Raw genomic sequence first — 19,317 nt, 5'->3', positions numbered from 1 at the left:
TATTAATTTAATTTTGTCAGTTAATATTAATTTAATTTTGTCAGTTAATATTAATTTAATTTTCTCCGTTAATATTAATTTAATTTTCTCAGTTAATATTAATTTAATTTTCTCAGTTAATATTAATTTAATTTTCTCAGTTAATATTAATTTAATTTTCTCAGTTAATATTAATTTAATTTTCTCAGTTAATATTAATTTAATTTTCTCAGTTAATATTAATTTAATTTTCTCAGTTAATATTAATTTAATTTTCTCAGTTAATATTAATTTAATTTTCTCAGTTAATATTAATTTAATTTTCTCAGTTAATATTAATTTAATTTTCTCAGTTAATATTAATTTAATTTTGTCAGTTAATATTAATTTAATTTTGTCAGTTAATATTAATTTAATTTTGTCAGTTAATATTAATTTAATTTTGTCAGTTAATATTAATTTAATTTTGTCAGTTAATATTAATTTAATTTTGTCAGTTAATATTAATTTAATTTTGTCAGTTAATATTAATTTAATTTTGTCAGTTAATATTAATTTAATTTTGTCAGTTAATATTAATTTAATTTTGTCAGTTAATATTAATTTAATTTTGTCAGTTAATATTAATTTAATTTTGTCAGTTAATATTAATTTAATTTTGTCAGTTAATATTAATTTAATTTTGTCCGTTAATATTAATTTAATTTTCTCCGTTAATATTAATTTAATTTTCTCCGTTAATATTAATTTAATTTTCTCCGTTAATATTAATTTAATTTTCTCCGTTAATATTAATTTAATTTTCTCAGTTAATATTAATTTAATTTTCTCAGTTAATATTAATTTAATTTTCTCGGTTTATATTATTTTAAATTTTCTCGGTTTATATTATTTTAAATTTTCTCGGTTTATATTATTTTAAATTTTTTCGGTTTATATTATTTTAAATTTTCTCGGTTTATATTATTTTAAATTTTTTCGGTTTATATTATTTTAAATTTTTTCGGTTTATATTTTAAATTTTTTCGGTTTATATTAAACTATGAATATATTTTTTGTCAAGAGTATAATTCTGGCGGTATAAATGATGACGCTGCGCTTGGACGTTCGGTCGCAGCGGGCTGCGGAGGAGCAACGCTTTGTCGCTCTCGCCGGAATCGCGGCTTTCTATTTTGGCAACGCTTCACTGCTGCCAGTTGGAACTTAATTACCGTGTTTGAAAAGCAGGCCTGTCTACCACTACCGACGTCGAATGTTTTCTTTTTGTTGGAGCGTTGTCCGTGACGTGTTATCATACCACATTCTCTACGTTAAATCCATTGTTTTGCCTCAAATTTACATCATATTTTCCAAAAATTATAGAATATTATAATTTAAAAGAATTACGAGCGGTACATACCAAGAAATTAGTTCTTCGCGTCACCCGTAAATTTCTTAATAACCTGAGTTATATTGTGGCTGATAAAATTAGCGAATAAGTAGATTAGTCCTTTTTATAATGGACTAATCTACTTATTCGGTAATTTTATCTTCCTTTGCAAAGCAGTCCATAGGTGGTTCCTTTTAAATTTACATTTGGTATATACCAAAAGTAGCATGGGTCTTATGCTACTTTTGTATATACTTATGTCCACCACTCTACCCCTATTCGGCTTTCCGTTGCTCGCAACGCGTTTTGAAATTTTTAATGTTTAGGCTTAGTTTCTCTTTTCGGTGTTATAGTCGCGAGCCAGATTTCCCGCACGGTACTGACGAGTCCCAAATAGGACGAACCGATCTACCGTTGGATTTACTTGATTTAAATCACTTTTTTCTAAAAACATTTAATCTTGAAGCCCGTTTTTCTTGACAAATTGATAATTAATTTGAGCGCGACGATAGTTTTAAATTAATCTTTATTAAATTTAATTATTAATCAATAATAAAGTTGAATTGCAGTTCCTCTAAATTGAAATTTCTACAGTTTAATTTATCATAATACGTGATTTAAATCTAATGTTTTTTAAATTAAATTGATTTAAATCAGGCTCAGACAATCCTAATGGTTGCCACAGTACATGGGAAAACTGGAATTCCTGGAAATGTCTGAATTTTAATACGGGTTTAAAAGAAAGGGAATTTAAATTAATTTGTAATTAAGGGAAATGTCGAGGAATTTAATCTTGGACCAAGATGCCTGCGCCCGTATTGGGGGAAAGCATAGGGGAAACACTTTCTTCACTTCACTTTAATGTTAATAAAAGAGAAAATGTTAGAATTATGGTCTGTGTTCAATACATAAATTTCAATTTAGTTAGCTAAGCACATAAAATAATTTCCCTCAAAATTTCATATTTTGTTGACGGTCAAACGTCAATCAAACCCCTCTACGTCCAGTCGTATTTTCTTTTGCAACTTAAATGAGAATCATTCGTGGAGTACAACCGGTTTTTGCTCTAGTGGATACTTCAATTTGTTACCTTAAGCGTGTTTACAATGTATTCATTTCAACTTATCTTCTGCGCCCACGATCGAAGAAAAATTGCACTTTCTGTCAGGGTTTTGTGATTAAATCAAAGATGGATTTCTCGGTGATATTAAGCACGTACGAAATAACGTAAAGGAAAAACGTGTGTTCTTGTAGACGTCACTTTATCTTACACAGTGTGTGTACTATCAAAGGTATGTTAAATAGCGAAAAGTGTGTCATCTCCCAAATTATCATTACACACAGTACGTCTTCAACAATTAGGTCTAGAAGGGTCAGTGATATGGTAATCGAAAAAAAATATCAAGTACTCGCTAGCCCATTTTTAATATTCGAATCGGATCACAAGAAGTTTATAATTTTTCATTTTAGTGATTTTGGGCGATTTTAGACTTGAAATATACATTTTTTTTAATTCAAACTGACTTGGTTGACAATTATATTTTAAGTTCGTACCAATTATTTGTTAACTACGTTTTTGGTTGAATTAAAAAATTTTAATTTTAAGTGATATTTCTGGCAAATTTGCGGGACGAAACAACCCGCGTACGCACTATTGTGATATCTGAATTTCGTACCAATTGATACAGGCGCCATCTAACTCCCAAAATAAATTATTTCCGAAACTAGGCAACTCTAAAAATTTATTTTCGATCAAATTCCTCTAGGGTACATCAAGTTAATGTACAAGATGATTGGAAATTGGTTCAAATTTAAATTTAATATTTGAAATAATTTAATACATCGGGGGGGGGGGATTTTGTGTATTTAAAATGTCCGTGACATCTTGTTTCATTCAAAACCAATTTGTTTTTTAAACCTTCGTTTAAGCCGATATATCGGTGCATCCCAAGTTTTTACATTTTCATGGTTTACGTATAACGTAGGAAACATTATAATTTCTAATTTTAAGAAAATCGGCCTTTTTTTTGACCGAACCAACTTTATGGGTACGTGTTCAAGAATGATCTACAACTTTCATATCACCTAACGGTCAAAAAAGTAAATTGTTTAAAAAAGAAATCTATATTGAATTTTCTGAAAATTAGAAATTAGAATGTTCCCTACGTCATACGTAAACCGTGAAAATTTAAAAACTCTACCTATTATAGATTTTGAGAAAAATACGCTGTCAGAACAAAATCAGACACCCAGCATTTACGTTTAAAAAACCTCAACGAAATTAGTATTTTAAAAGTGTGCAGTTTTTGGTTAAAAATGTCGTTTTATACTATTTCTATAAAAAACCTGAACGTAATTTCTATTAAACAAGTGTGCCGTTTTGTGAAAGTTGGTGACGAAGCGTCCACCGGCAAAAGGCGGTTCTGGAAAAACCCCAGAAAGGATCATTGGCCGGGCAAGGCCACGAAGAATTGTAAGAGTTGAGAGACTGCGGCAGAGTTGCCAGACGTACGATAATTATCGTGCACGTCGATAATTTCGAGATAATTTTGGGGACCAACTTTCTATCCTCGTTTCTATCTCTAATGGTTCTCAAGATAAATTATTAATGACCCCCTGCACGTTCTAAATGTCCTGGAAATTTACAATTCCTAGGTAAAACACATTTTGAGTTATTGGCCCGGTATCGTTTTTTTAGTTAATACCCTGTATAGTACGCAATTTTAGATAACTCAGCTCACGCGTACGATAATGTACGATAACTTTTTCAATTGGCTGAAAACCAGTTAAAACTACGATTTCTAAACATAAGTTTTCAATCGGTCGAACTTTAAGGGTTATTAGAAATTTTGAGTTTAAGTTTAACGTTACTATTTCACACGCAATTTTGATCTACCACCAATTTTCACGTTACCACACTTGCCCGGTCATAAAGGCTGTCAAGAGTGTTTCAGTCCGCTTTGATAACTAATGCTAATAGTGCCGTTTTTAAGACCTTCTTGGCCCTAGGAACTCGAGGCTACTGGTGGGCACTAAGACCTTTGTAGATCTTATTTCTAAGAAGAAATTTTAATGGTGGGCACTAAGACCTTTGTAGGCCTTATTTCTAAGAAGAAATTTTACTGGTGGGCACTAAGACCTTTTGTAGGCCTTATTTCTAAGAAGAAATTTTACTGGTGGGCACTAAGACCTTTGTAGGCCTTATTTCTAAGAAATTTTACTGGTGGGCACTAAGACCTTTTGTGGGCCTTATTTCTAAGAAGAAATTTTACTGATGGGCACTAAGACCTTTTGTAGGCCTTATTTCTAAGAATAAATTTTACTGGTGGGCACTAAGACCTTTTGTAGGCCCTATTTCTAAGAATAAATTTAACTGGTGGGCACTAAGACCTTTTGTAGGCCTTATTTCTAAGAAGAAATTTTACTGGTGGGCACTAAGACCTTTGTAGGCCTTATTTCTAAGAAGAAATTTTAATGGTGGGCACTAAGACCTTTGTAGGCCTTATTTCTAAGAAGAAATTTTACTGGTGGGCACTAAGACCTTTTGTAGGCCTTATTTCTAAGAAGAAATTTTACTGGTGGGCACTAAGACCTTTGTAGGCCTTATTTCTAAGAAATTTTACTGGTGGGCACTAAGACCTTTTGTGGGCCTTATTTCTAAGAAGAAATTTTACTGATGGGCACTAAGACCTTTTGTAGGCCTTATTTCTAAGAATAAATTTTACTGGTGGACACTAAGACCTTTTGTAGGCCCTATTTCTAAGAATAAATTTAACTGGTGGGCACTAAGACCTTTTGTAGGCCCTATTTCTAAGAATAAATTTTACTGGTGGGCACTAAGACCTTTGTAGGCCTTATTTCTAAGAAGAAATTTTTTGCTTGAATTTTATACTCTTAAACTTTCGTAGGCCCTGGGCACATTGCCCATTGTGCCCATTGGATAAAACGGCCCTGCTAATAATCCAAGCTCTCCCAAAGTTTATCGCGCCAGTCGAGATGGTCGTCCAAGACTCAAAGCTAAAACGTTTCGTTAATTTCCCAATTCTTGGCGTTCACCCCACGCGGTTCCTTCTACGGTTTTTAATCTCTCTTGTATACGCCCTTGAAAGTAGCCCAATTTCCCAGATTACGCGGGTTAATTTCGAAAAATGTCCTTAAAAATACGGCTGTTATTAATCCGAAAAATCCTCGAAACTTGAAATAAGGTTACTCGTCTAATTGGATCGATGTTTCGAAATTCCAAATAACGCAACGCACTTACGCGTGTTAGGCTAGGCGCCCACTGGCTCTCCGTTTCGTATCCGTTCTGCCTTCCACAAGGCATTGTCTCCGTTACGAAGCAAAGGCTTGTGGAAGGTAGTACGTAGACGTTACGAAGAGCAGTGAGCGCTTGGCCTTAGACTCCCTTTCCCCACGCTTGACTAAATGTTACAGGTGGCAACGCAGATTTGTGACGTCACAATATCAATTATTTTCAGGTACGCTATAGCAATAGGTATTTCCATAAAAAAACGTTAATGTATAAAGTATTTTTATTGCGTCACGAGCTTAAGCTTTTGACTACTTTATTGGCACGCGCGTTTCGCACGTGGACTTCAAATTCCGAAATCTTTATCGAATCCGGCGCGTGCTCTCAATAATAAAAACTGGTCTAGGTTAACGGTAATAGTTAGTGTAGGGAGCTGTTGGCTCGATCTCGTGGCATGCAGGGCTTGCCACCACCCTCCTACGCATTGTAACCCGGCCACTTGAATTAAAAGGCTTCAAAAGTCGCATGATGACTTAGGCCTAAGGTGGTGCCTTGGGTATTAGCCTAGCTGATTATTAAGATTTATTATTTTATTATTAATCTTCAATAACTATAGCTAGTGACATTTACAACAGCCCTCCTGTATTTTATAAAAACACCTACTTAACACTTGTTTCCCATTCAATAAATTATTATAGCAAGAAAGAAATTAATTTAATAATTATTTAGAGACTATTTTGAGATGAGTCTAATTTTGCCCTTTGCTTGAGTGGGGAAAAGTCTACATTTGATTTTTACCACCGAAGTTGAAATCCCGATTTTCAGAAACAACCTTGACTCTAATTTTGACCTTCAGCGTGTGTCTACGAAAGGAACTTCATTGCCTGCAATTTCGTCCAGGTTTTCTTCGTTTTGACCCTTTACCCTTTAAATTTAGGTCGTAAAATCAACTTGGGAATTTTACGTTTTCGATGTGAAACTTGTATTACGGCTTGCGGTGGCGTATTTCGCGGGGGCAAAATTCGGAAAATTATTATTTATTTATTATTTTATATTTAACCCCGAACTTTAAGAAGATCAAAATTATAAAACAAAATATTTTCGACTTCAAAACGCATTTCACTTTAATCTGGAGGTCTTTTTAAAATAAACCCTGAAATAATTTTTACTCAGTAATAAAAATTACTTTTAAAGCCGTGAAAGCCAGGGACAAAGATTAACATGAAAATTCAATTTAGTAATGACTTGCTATTACCTGATATGGAATACATAATTTCGCCATATTTTTAATTCGTATGCGAGACAAAACTTTTACCGGTAATCGCATATTGTAAAATGGGACGGTAGATTTCATTAATAATTAAGTTACTTGTTTTTAAAAATATCATTATTACTTTTTAAAGCTAAGCTATTATTTATTTGTAAAATTTTATATTAACTCAAACTACGCTATATTTGAATAAAAGTTTATAATTGTAAATATCTTTAACTCTTCCTTATTTTATTTAATCTATTATAACTTGATTTTACGTGTTTTTGTAAGCAGGGTTCGAAAAACCCGGGATTTTTTCAAAAAGCCCAACCCAGTGGGTTTTTTCATTTGGGTGGGTTTCTTATTTCAGTATACTATTTCTAATATTTGTATTATACGATATGTAAAAGTATACAGATACTGAAAAGCTGAACCAAAACACTGGTAGAAGTAACAAGATATAAGTTTAACCAGCCAGTTAACTTGGTAAAGTTTGTTTTAAAATCTGAGATTTGAAACTGGGGTTTTTGAGTTGGGTGGGTCCAAAACAACCTACTAGGTTTTTTGTTTTCGAACCCTGTTTTTAAGTAAATAGAAATTGTTTATTATTTCTTTTAAACATTTAAAACGATTTTCAAAAATTAAATGGGGCGTGAGTCGTGAAAAGGCTTCGAAACTTCAACGTTGATGTTCTCAAGATTTTCGACTCCTTTTTTAAAGGGAATATAACACCAACGGTTGCAGGTTATATTCCCTTTAATGGTGTCCCGGGCGATTTTTGGAACATTTTCCCCAATCACGAAACGTACTTTTCCGTAAATTAAATTTTAAATAAAATCTTGCGCACAAGACAAAATCGTTGTCTAAACTCTCTTTAAGTGGGAATTTGAATATCGGTCTAAAAATAAGGGAAAAGTCGGGGAATTTAAAAATTAGTCTAAAAATAAGGGAAAAGTCGGGGAATTTAAAACTTAGTCTAAAAATAAGGGAAAAGTCGGGGAATTTAATTTCGGTTGCAAATAGGAAACATTTTCTAAAATATAGGTTAAAAAATAAAAAATATTTGCGCAAAAGGCAGGGAAAATCTTCGGAGATGGTTAGTTAAAACCTAGAAAAGTCAGACAATTTGATTGTGAAAAAACTGTGGCAACCCTGATATTCGAATATGCTCTTACATAAAAATTTCCATAAAAAAAATAGAATAAAATGGTATGACCGTGCACTGAACCGTCTTTTACAATGGTTTTATCATATACACTACTGTTATGATAGATAACTTTGTTAACATCGGCTGATATACCGTCCGATATTATCGGCCACGAATAGCCGATATATCGGCTGTACGGTCCTGTACCCATATCGGTGCATCCCTTAAACGTATTTTCGTACTACAAAATCCGAAACTTACTAAAAAATACAATTGTACCACCCGGAACACCACCCCAGCCTCTTATAGTAAGCACTAACCTCCACCCTAAACTATAGAGGGGTGGAGGAGTGGTTAGCACTTTCGTCTCGCAGCAAGAGGAGCCGGGTTCGATCCCAGCTTGTGGCACTGGATGAAGACTCGGAACAACTCCTTCTGCGTCGAGTTTGCAAGTTCTCTCCTCACTGATTTAAGGGGTTTTCCCCACGAGTTCTTCGGTTTCCCCTTCCATTAAAACTTGTAGAAGTTATCGGTAACAGTTAGTGTAGGGAGTTGTTGGCTCGCGTGGCATGCAGGGCTTGCCACCACCCTCCTACGCATTGTAACCCGGCCACCTGAATTAATGGCTTCAAAAGTCGCTCGATGACTTAGGCCTAAGGTGGTGCCTTGGGTACTAGACTAGAAAAAAAAAGAATCCAATGAGCCCGGTTTCCCATTGGCTACTTAAGTCGTACGATATTGAAGCACAGGCCTGTGACATTTTTCCATCCCCCCTCGTGCACGGGGAAATTTCGAACATGACGTCAGCGAATCATGGTAATAATAATCATTCTCCCTGACTATAAATAAATTTTTAGTAAAACAAATGAACGATTCTTTGTTTATTGAGGAAGAATATTTTATTATTTTAACAAACACGCGGGACAAGAAGGTTTCACTTTTAAGCACTTACTAAAAGGTTTAGTTCCAAGCTCACATTTAATGAGTAAACCCTGGGGCTTTGGGCGCTTGAATGTTTTTCGTAATAGAATTTTGAAAGCTTTAACGACGTGACCAGAATAATTAAAAGCTATTCTCAAAATTTCAATGTTAACTACTTCGAGATTAATTGGACTTTTTCCTCGAAACGTTTTGTCCTCGGGCCTATATTTCTATTTTAAAATCGAAAAGGTTATCGGAGTAAGCAATAAGCCGGCGTGAAAGGCTTCTACGAAAATTTATCTCATCCTTTTCAGCTCTGCAGGGTTGCATAATTACAATCCAGCGATTGGTTTTAAAAGAACACATTTTGTAAAAATTCCGGCTTATACTAATAATTTTTGGGTGGCTGTACATTTTGTGAGCAAATTCAGACCTAAATAATCGTAAGACGTTGTTTAAATGTTTTTTAGAGATATTTATGCGTAATTAACTCTTACCGAAATGGACTATTTTACTTTAAACCAATAATATAAAATTTTGATAAATAAGTGTTCGTACACGACCTGGAAAAGTCAGGGAATTTGAAAATAATTCCAAAAGGTCGGGGAGTTTGAAAATAATTCCAAAAGGTCGGGGAGTTTGAAAATAATTCCAAAAGGTCGGGGAATTTGAAAATAATTCCAAAAGGTCGGGGAGTTTGAAAATAATTCCAAAAGGTCGGGGAATTTGAAAATAATTCCAAAAGGTCGGGGAATTTGAAAATAATTCCAAAAGGTCGGGGAATTTGAAAATAATTCCAAAAGGTCGGGGAGTTTGAAAATAATTCCAAAAGGTCGGGGAGTTTGAAAATAATTCCAAAAGGTCGGGGAAAAGTCGAGGAGTTTGAAAATAATTCCAAAAGGTCGGGGAAAAGTCGAGGAGTTTGAAAATAATTCCAAAAGGTCGGGGAAAAGTCGAGGAGTTTGAAAATAATTCCAAAAGGTCGGGGAAAAGTCGAGGAGTTTGAAAATAATTCCAAAAGGTCGGGGAAAAGTCGAGGAGTTTGAAAATAATTCCAAAAGGTCGGGGAAAAGTCGAGGAGTTTGAAAATAATTCCAAAAGGTCGGGGAAAAGTCGAGGAGTTTGAAAATAATTCCAAAAGGTCGGGGAAAAGTCGAGGAATTTGAAAATAATTCCAAAAGGTCGGGGAAAAGTCGAGGAATTTGAAAATAATTTCAAAAGGTCGGGGAAAAGTCGAGGAATTTGAAAATAATTCCAAAAGGTCGGGGAAAAGTCGAGGAATTTGAAAATAATTCCAAAAGGTCGGGGAAAAGTCGAGGAATTTGAAAATAATTCCAAAAGGTCGGGGAAAAGTCGAGGAATTTGAAAATAATTCCAAAAGGTCGGGGAAAAGTCGAGGAATTTGAAAATAATTCCAAAAGGTCGGGGAAAAGTCGAGGAATTTGAAAATAATTCCAAAAGGTCGGGGAAAAGTCGAGGAATTTGAAAATAATTCCAAAAGGTCGGGGAAAAGTCGAGGAATTTGAAAATAATTCCAAAAGGTCGGGGAAAAGTCGAGGAATTTGAAAATAATTCCAAAAGGTCGGGGAAAAGTCGAGGAATTTGAAAATAATTCCAAAAGGTCGGGGAAAAGTCGAGGAATTTGAAAATAATTCCAAAAGGTCGGGGAAAAGTCGAGGAATTTGAAAATAATACCAAAAGGTCGGGGAAAAGTCGAGGAATTTGAAAATAATTCCAAAAGGTCGGGGAAAAGTCGAGGAATTTGAAAATAATTCCAAAAGGTCGGGGAAAAGTCGAGGAATTTGAAAATAATTCCAAAAGGTCGGGGAAAAGTCGAGGAATTTGAAAATAATTCCAAAAGGTCAGGGAAAAGTCGAGGAATTTGAAAATAATTCCAAAAGGTCAGGGAAAAGTCGAGGAATTTGAAAATAATTCCAAAAGGTCAGGGAAAAGTCGAGGAATTTGAAAATAATTCCAAAAGGTCAGGGAAAAGTCGAGGCATTTGAAAATAATTCCAAAAGGTCAGGGAAAAGTCGAGGAATTTGAAAATAATTCCAAAAGGTCAGGGAAAAGTCGAGGAATTTGAAAATAATTCCAAAAGGTCAGGGAAAAGTCGAGGAATTTGAAAATAATTCCAAAAGGTCAGGGAAAAGTCGAGGAATTTGAAAATAATTCCAAAAGGTCAGGGAAAAGTCGAGGAATTTGAAAATAATTCCAAAAGGTCAGGGAAAAGTCGAGGAATTTGAAAATAATTCCAAAAGGTCAGGGAAAAGTCGAGGAATTTGAAAATAATTCCAAAAGGTCAGGGAAAAGTCGAGGAATTTGAAAATAATTCCAAAAGGTCAGGGAAAAGTCGAGGAATTTGAAAATAATTCCAAAAGGTCAGGGAAAAGTCGAGGAATTTGAAAATAATTCCAAAAGGTCAGGGAATTTGAAAGTTATTCTAAAATTAACGTCAGGGAAAAGTCGAGGAATTTGTAAATGTTTCCAAAAGGTCAGGGAATTTGAAAGTTATTCTAAAATTAACGTCAGGGAAAAGTCGAGGAATTTGTAAATGTTTCCAAAAGGTCCAGGGAATTTGAAAATGATTCCAAAATTAAGATCAGGGAAAAGTCGAGGAATTTGAAAATGGTTCAAAAAAGTAAGGGAATTGTAAGGGAATTTGAAAATGGTTCAAAAAAGTAAGGGAATTGTAAGGGAATTTTAAAATGGTTCAAAAAAGTAAGGGAATTGTAAGGGAATTTTAAAATGGTTCAAAAAAGTAAGGGAATTGTAAGGGAATTTTAAAATGGTCCAAAAAAGTAAGGTAATTTTAAAATGGTCCAATAAAGTAAGGGAATTGTAAGGGAATTTTAAAATGGTCCAAAAAAGTAAGGGCATTTTAAAATGGTCCAAAAAAGGGAATTGTAAGGGAATTTTAAAATGGTCCAAAAAAGGGAATTGTAAGGGAATTTTAAAATGGTCCAAAAAAGGGAATTGTAAGGGAATTTTAAAATGGTCCAAAAAAGGGAATTGTAAGGGAATTTTAAAATGGTCCAAAAAAGGGAATTGTAAGGGAATTTTAAAATGGTCCAAAAAAGGGAATTGTAAGGGAATTTTAAAATGGTCCAAAAAAGGGAATTGTAAGGGAATTTTAAAATGACCCCTAAAAAAATCGGTCAAATCTTTGAAAGATGTATTAAAAATACATATGAAATATTTTTTAAAGATTTTACCTCAAACCATTCATTTATTCTACAAAAATGGGTTGGGAAAATTCGGCAAAAAGGTCAGGGAAAACCTGGAAATGTCAGGGAATTTAATTCCGGAAATTTTGTGTGAAACCTGATTTTTTTTATTAATCTCAAGGTTGGTTGAAAAAAAAAAGCATGGATTCCAATCATAATATAATCTCCCACTCTATGCAGGTTAACCACTTCCTACATTTTAATAATTTTTCCTAATTGTTTTTCGTACTTAACCGGTTGCAATAACGTGTTTTGCTATAGATGGCAATCTAAAATTACAAACGTAGGCGATAATTTTGTTCAGAATGTTTTCTAATGAAAAATCGGTGGTCCTTGAGCTAGTTACTAAACAAAATTTTGTGGTCAGCTTGCGTTACTTCACGACAATGACACTCACTAACCCCATCTCGTATTATCCACTAACTTTAAAACCAAGCAAATTTGGGCAAAATAAAATATGAAATAGTAATTAAATTTAAGTTAAAATTTTTTTAGATTAGTTAACGGTAGTGTTGTTAATTTTCCGGAAAAAATAAAATGCGGAAAATTTGATTCCGAAAACTTGGTACGCAGGGGCGGATTTAGGCATGGTCTTTAAGGGCTGCAGCCCAGGGCCCCGTTCAATCAAAGGACCCCCTTCGTGATCAGATATTAAATAAAAACCTTTTAAATTAAAAATTAAAAAGTGGTATAAAAATAATTTTTACCATGTCGAATGAATCGCCACAACTTGCCCAAAGTTGGGTAGGCCCCAAACATTGTTAGTCCAGGGCCCCCAAAGTTAACGGTCCGCCCCTGTTTGTACGAACCCTGTTATAGAAAGGCCTATTTTGGTACTCAATCTTCTGTACTGGTATCTACTGATATCGAAGGGAATTTTAAAATAGGGTTAACTAATTAATTTTAGAGTAAACGCGGATTAAAATGTATGATTTCTGACGTATTTGATTTTCCTTCGCAGGGGATTAACAAGGCTGCTGAAGTCCAAGTACTTAATTTGGCAATGCAAAAGGAATAATTATCGCATCAGCGACCTCTTCTCCATCAGAGCCAAGAAGCACCCCGACAAGTTGTGCCTCATCAACGACGACACGAAATGGACCTACGCTCAGGTATCACTCGAATCCGGAATCCACACCTCTACTTGGAATTTTTATCGCGGCAGATTTTTGTCTCTATGTTACTGACGGTTTTTTTGACATCACTATGTTAACTTAACAAACAACAACGTGAGAGGGGAGCGCACCAAAGCCGTCCGTGTGATCTTACCATACGCGATACGGCATAATAAACATTCCAAGTAGAGGTATGGATTCAGGCTCGAATAAATAAAATAGACCTGCGTGTAAATTCCTCAGCTAAACCGGCCCAACTCTTCGCAAAGGCTATATAGTGCTACCAAAAGCGACTTAGACCAATACTAATTATTGGAGTTTATTGTACAGGAAATACAAAGTGTACACTTATTGAACCCTGTGTCTGGTGCAATAATAAAATTTAAAACGAAAAAGTTAAGAATCGCTTGGAAATTCTCAGAAGAACTCCACTTTTAAAAGAATCAATGAAATTTGAAAATACTGCATATTGAATTTTTGATAAACAATCAAATTTGAGGAATTTCAAAATAATTGCATTTAAATTTCAACACGTGAGAAACCTAGAGCAATTTAATTTGAATTAAATTTCAAGAACCATTGTGTTCACCAGTTCTTATATTTGTCCAGACGCGCTTTAAAATTATCGATCGCTGACTTAGCTGTAATATTAGAGGTTAAAGAGTTCAACGCATCGACAATCGAGGATGCCCCCGGATCGTTTCTTTACATAGCAATTCGCCCTAAGTATAGAAATACATACATTGTTGGTCATTCTCCCTTAATAAATCCATTCTTGGTCTAGTCGAACAGTACTTATATCTGTGTTTTTTGTGGCGCAGGTCGAAGAATACTCGAATCGGGTGGCCAATTGCTTCTCGGAGCTGGGCTTCATGCCCGGCGAAGAAGTGGCCATCTTCATGGAAGGCCGTCCGGAGTACGTGGCCCTTTGGTTGGGGCTCTCCAAGTTGGGAGTCATCCCCGCTCTAGTCAACACCAACCAACGCCTCGAGCCTCTGGTGCACTCCATCACCGTCGTCAACAGCAAAGCCGTCATCTTCGGAAGCGAACTCACTGACGGCAAGTCTCATTTACAAATCTCTATCTGGGAGCGAAAGTAAAGCGACTCTTAAAACCCAATTTTCTAATCTACAATTATGACCCTATTGGTGACCCAAGTAAACTGTGGGGTCATCAATTGGTAACTCTCAATTTACTTTGATTAAATGGCGTATTATCGCGGTCTTTTTTATATTACCTACTTAACCGCCGCGCCGGTAACTTAAGTGCCGATTAATTATTAATTAATTAATCTTTTGTGTTTTTGACGTTGTTGTGTTACATCGTCATAATTGGGCGATAATCTCATACACGGTACGCGATAAAATACACTTGTCGATAAAAAATTTCGCAATAGAAAAGCTACAGCGATAAAGCCACCCGCGCTGAAATAGGTTGTCCTTACGGGTTAATTATCTTAGCTAAATGATGTACCTCAAGTGTTTTTGGTTCCACATTTCTCCGTGGTACGCTGTACCCAGCAGAAAGTGTTTTTCAAGAAATAACCTTGTTCGTAACCAAGGTGATGGTTCTGTTGAGACGGCTAGGTGGCGTTCGAATCATTAATCTAACGCTTTTCCGCATTGAAATGCATCCTTCAGCAAAGGTAGTTAACCAACCCATGTCTCGATCACTTTCAAATCCACTATTTATTTTGGATCTGAGAACTGGGACGTAAGTCCAGTACAGGGGTGTAGGAACTAAGAACTTTACCTATCTCAACAGGAATCCTTACCTCTACTTGGAATGCTTAACCTGCCGTATCGCCTATGGTAAGATCACTCTGACGGCTTTAGCCCCGCCTAAGAGGGAAAAAATCCCCCCTACGCGCGCTCCCCTCTCACGTTGTTGTCTGTTAAGTTAACATCGTGACTTCCAAAAAACCGCCTGCCAGTGCCACATCGAGAAGAAAATCTGCCGCGATAAGCATTCCAAGTAGAGGTATGGATTCCTGAGCTCAAAGATTTTGTGACAGGGCAAATTTTATTGCCCCACCCTCCAACGTTGTGAACTTTTGGTTGTCTTAAAACTTAAAACCTGACAATTGAAAAATCGTTACCTTAGTTTAAAAAACTCTTAAACTCTAACTTCATTATAGCCCAACAAAATATAGTTGTCTAAAAACATTTGTTATTGTAATTATAGAGAAATTATTTGAGCGGTAATTCGTGCTACTTTAAAAGTTTCTACCCCCTTTCTTGAATATTAGTTTTTAAAATGTGCCCCTTTCTTCGAAGAAGACAATGAGGCTTTTAGTAGTTGATGACAGTGTATTTACGTTATATTATTTGCTGGGCAGCCATGCGGGACGTCTTGCCTCTGATCAAAGAGAAATCGAACATCAAGTTCTTCTGCGTGGGCGATTTCGACGCGGCCGCCTTCCCCGTCCAATCGCTGGACCTGCTGCTCCAAGACTCGTCGTCCGACAAGCCGTGCAACGGACACGAGGGGAACTACACGGGTAAGACATCCACGAACCCATTTGGTGAGCCTTCATTGGATGTATTTTATCTCCCGCAGATCGACTGTTTTACGTGTACACATCCGGAACGACCGGCTTACCCAAAGCCGCCATCATTACTCAAAGCAGGTATGCGTTGAATTAGGAAATCTGTTTTTAAATGACTTGCATAAGCGCTCTTACTATTATGAGTACAACATTCGATATAACAATTGTAAGTGAATTAAATTCGATATAACAATTGGGTAATTCCACGTCAAATCGCCCGATTTTGGAAAAAGTTCCCCACGGCACCATAACCAATTTTGATGAAAATTTACAGGTTATTAACATATATAGTTTTGGTGGGAAAACTAAATTTTTAGCTCTTAATTCCTTGTAGTTTTTAAAATATGATTTTTTTAAAAAAAGCATGTGCAAGGAACGACAATTTTCTTTAATCGAAAAAGCCATATTTAGGTCTAAATAACTCGAAAACAAATAAAGACAGTCCCGTGAAGTTAACCACAGGTAAAACATATGTGATCGAGAGTCCTCGTGTGAAGTTTGAGCCAAAACAAATAAACAGGTAATTAATTATACAATTTTGAAAATGGAGATTTTCGCTCAATTTTAGTTTCGCGAGGTAAATTCCACGGTATGCGTTTCCAAAACTATTGATTAGACATAAGATATAGGATTATTTATGGGGTAAAACATACCCAATTAACACGAAAATACCAATAAAAATATCTTGAAAGGGTAGTTTCTGGGTTATAGTTGCGTGAATCGACCCGTTTTTGTGAAAAATTAGAATACATGGTACTATTTCAAGCGAAATTACGGTATGGCGCCAAATGATACTCATGTGAAACGTAATATAATTTAAAAGCTAATATTCCAAGCTACAATACGGATAAATAAAAAAGTTGAGTATGGAAGAGCCCCAACTTTAAAATTAAGATTGAATTTTACGAAACTTTGACGCTTTCTCTTCGACAATTGTGTAAGTGAGGTTTACTATACCTGCCTGTAGATGACGCCACGAGTCGTTCTGATGATTACTCACCTCTCCTTTTCTTGGTGTACCTCTGCTGTGATAGCCGACGAGTACAATATCTCTCGCTTCTCTTGGGTTAAGGGAACTTATGAACCACAAAGTTACTTATACGCGGGGGCTTATTTCCTGGGCTGAAAAACATCAATGTACGCTAGTTTCAAGCGAAGTTTATTACGGCGCCAAATGATAATTAAATTATACATATTATATTTTGAAAGCTTATATATTATATTTTATAATCTACAATATGGTAAATTAAAAAAGTGAGTATTAAGACTGATTCCCACTTAGCGCGAAATTTGATTTTCGTGAGACGAATTGAAGGTCGCGAATCAAATTTACTATAGAGCCAAGCTATACGGCGAAAACTAAATTCGTCGCGAAAATATCGAAAAAAAATTATCTCTAAAATGAAAATTGATCTTAAGGCATTTAACTGTTCATTTAATTGCTCAAACAAAACAAATACTTCTTAATTTTGGACAAAAATGTAATTATTTTCCAATCTAAAGTGCTGAGTATGTTTTTCCATCGGAAATAATATTCCGCAAAGGTACCCAACATAGGTCTTCTCTCCTGGGCTTATAGAGCTTTAAATGTTGTCTACGAAGAAAGCTAACGGAGACGTCTTTCTCCTCTTCGCGTCGTGCTACAATATTTCCTACGTACCATTCTTCATTGTATGTACACGTAATAAATGTACCTGGCACGCGCTCTTCCCAAACTAAACCTTCCATATTATTTGGTTGGAATAAAATCATTTTCGTCGAGAGTTGATCATCTGATACTCTCATTATATTACGTTCGTTTTCATTTTCGGGAATGTAAGAGTGGCGTGATCGAGTTCCAGCGATTGTTTTTATCCCGACATATCTCTCGTTTAGCGAATATATTTCGACGTGATTTCAACGTCTCTTTTAGCGATGTATCCAAAATCTATGTTTTTAATATTTTGTATACACCACGTATACATCTCCTCTGGTTTTTGTATTTGGGAAGTCTTGGCAGCCTACAAACTCGCTTTGGCCACGAGCTTTTCACAGTGCCACTAAGTCCATCGCGGGGACTTTTGCCATGTGAGTTGGCGAAAAAGTGCCATTCCGCTTTAATCTTAAAATCATTTTCGTGGGAGCATAAATTTACCATATTGTAGATTATAAAATATAATATATAAGCTTTCAAAATATAATATGTATAATTTAATTATCATTTGGCGCCGTAATAAATTTCGCTTGAAACTAGCGTACATTGATGTTTTTCAGCCCAGGAAATAAGCCCCCGCGTATAAGTAACTTTGTGGTTCATAAGTTCCCTTAACCCAAGAGAAGCGAGAGATATTGTACTCGTCGGCTATCACAGCAGAGGTACACCAAGAAAAGGAGAGGTGAGTAATCATCAGAACGACTCGTGGCGTCATCTACAGGCAGGTATAGTAAACCTCACTTACACAATTGTCGAAGAGAAAGCGTCAAAGTTTCGTAAAATTCAATCTTAATTTTAAAGTTGGGGCTCTTCCATACTCAACAATTGAAGTAAATTAGTTTGTCAATGGTGGTGGGAAGTTTTCGCATGATATCAGCAATCATTTTGGTCAAAAATGAATGAACTGTATTGGAGTTGTGTGCGAGACAATCCGAAATTAATTAGCTATAATGTTCAAGCGTCTCTTCTGATAATAAGGGTTTATAATACACGACGAATGGATGGTTGCCTGTGTATTGGTTCAGTGGTGACCTTGTATAGCGTCTTGAACAATGAAACTGAAGTTGAGACTCGTGGCGTCATCAACAGGTAGGTATAGTAAACCTCACTTACACAATTGTCGAAAAAGAAAGCGCCAAAGTTTCGTAAAATTCAATCTTAATTTTAAAGTTAGCGCTCTTCCATACTTTTTTATTTATTCGTATTGTAGCTTGGAATATTAGCTTTTAAATTATAGTACGTTTCAGATGAGTATCATTTGGCGCCATACCGCAATTTCGCTTGAAATAGTACCATGTATTCGAATTTTTCACAAAAACGGGTCGATTCACGCAACTATAACCCAGAAACTACACTTTCAAGATATTTTTTATTGGTATTTTCGTGTTAATTGGGTATGTTTTACCCCATAAATAATCCAATATCTTATGTCTAATCAATAGTTTTGGAAACGCATACCGTGGAATTTACCTCGCGAAACTAAAATTGAGCGAAAATCTCCATTTTCAAAATTGTATAATTAATTACCTGTTTATTTGTTTTGGCTCAAACTTCACACGAGGACTCTCGATCACATATGTTTTACCTGTGTTTAACTTCACGGGACTGTCTTTATTTTTTCTCGAGTTATTTAGACCTAAATATGGCTTTTTCGATTAAAGAAAATTGTCGTTCCTTGCACATGCTTTTTTTTAAAAAACATATTTTAAAAACTACAAGGAATTAAGAGCTAAAAATTTAGTTTTCCCACTAAAACTATATATGTTAATAACCTGTAAATTTTCATCAAAATTGGTTATGGTGCCGTGGGGAACTTT

General features: G+C 35.2%; 1 protein-coding gene across 1 annotated transcript in view; it reads left to right on the top strand.

Moving 5' to 3' along the window:
• Fatp1 (Fatty acid transport protein 1) overlaps window positions 1-19,317 on the top strand; it is a 74,091-nt gene that overhangs the window by 37,679 nt on the left and 17,095 nt on the right. The window contains exons 2-5 of the mRNA XM_090174468.1: window positions 13,106-13,256; window positions 14,081-14,318; window positions 15,598-15,759; window positions 15,819-15,888. Of these exons, the coding sequence (XP_090030594.1) occupies window positions 13,106-13,256; window positions 14,081-14,318; window positions 15,598-15,759; window positions 15,819-15,888 (621 nt within the window). The remainder of the gene's footprint in view (window positions 1-13,105; window positions 13,257-14,080; window positions 14,319-15,597; window positions 15,760-15,818; window positions 15,889-19,317) is intronic.

The sequence above is a fragment of the Leiobunum rupestre genome, chromosome 5 (genome assembly GCF_980474605.1).
Source record: "Leiobunum rupestre chromosome 5, qqLeiRupe1.1.hap1, whole genome shotgun sequence".
Taxonomy (NCBI): Eukaryota; Metazoa; Arthropoda; class Arachnida; order Opiliones; family Sclerosomatidae; genus Leiobunum; species Leiobunum rupestre.
This window is presented reverse-complemented; position numbering and strand designations above follow the sequence as displayed.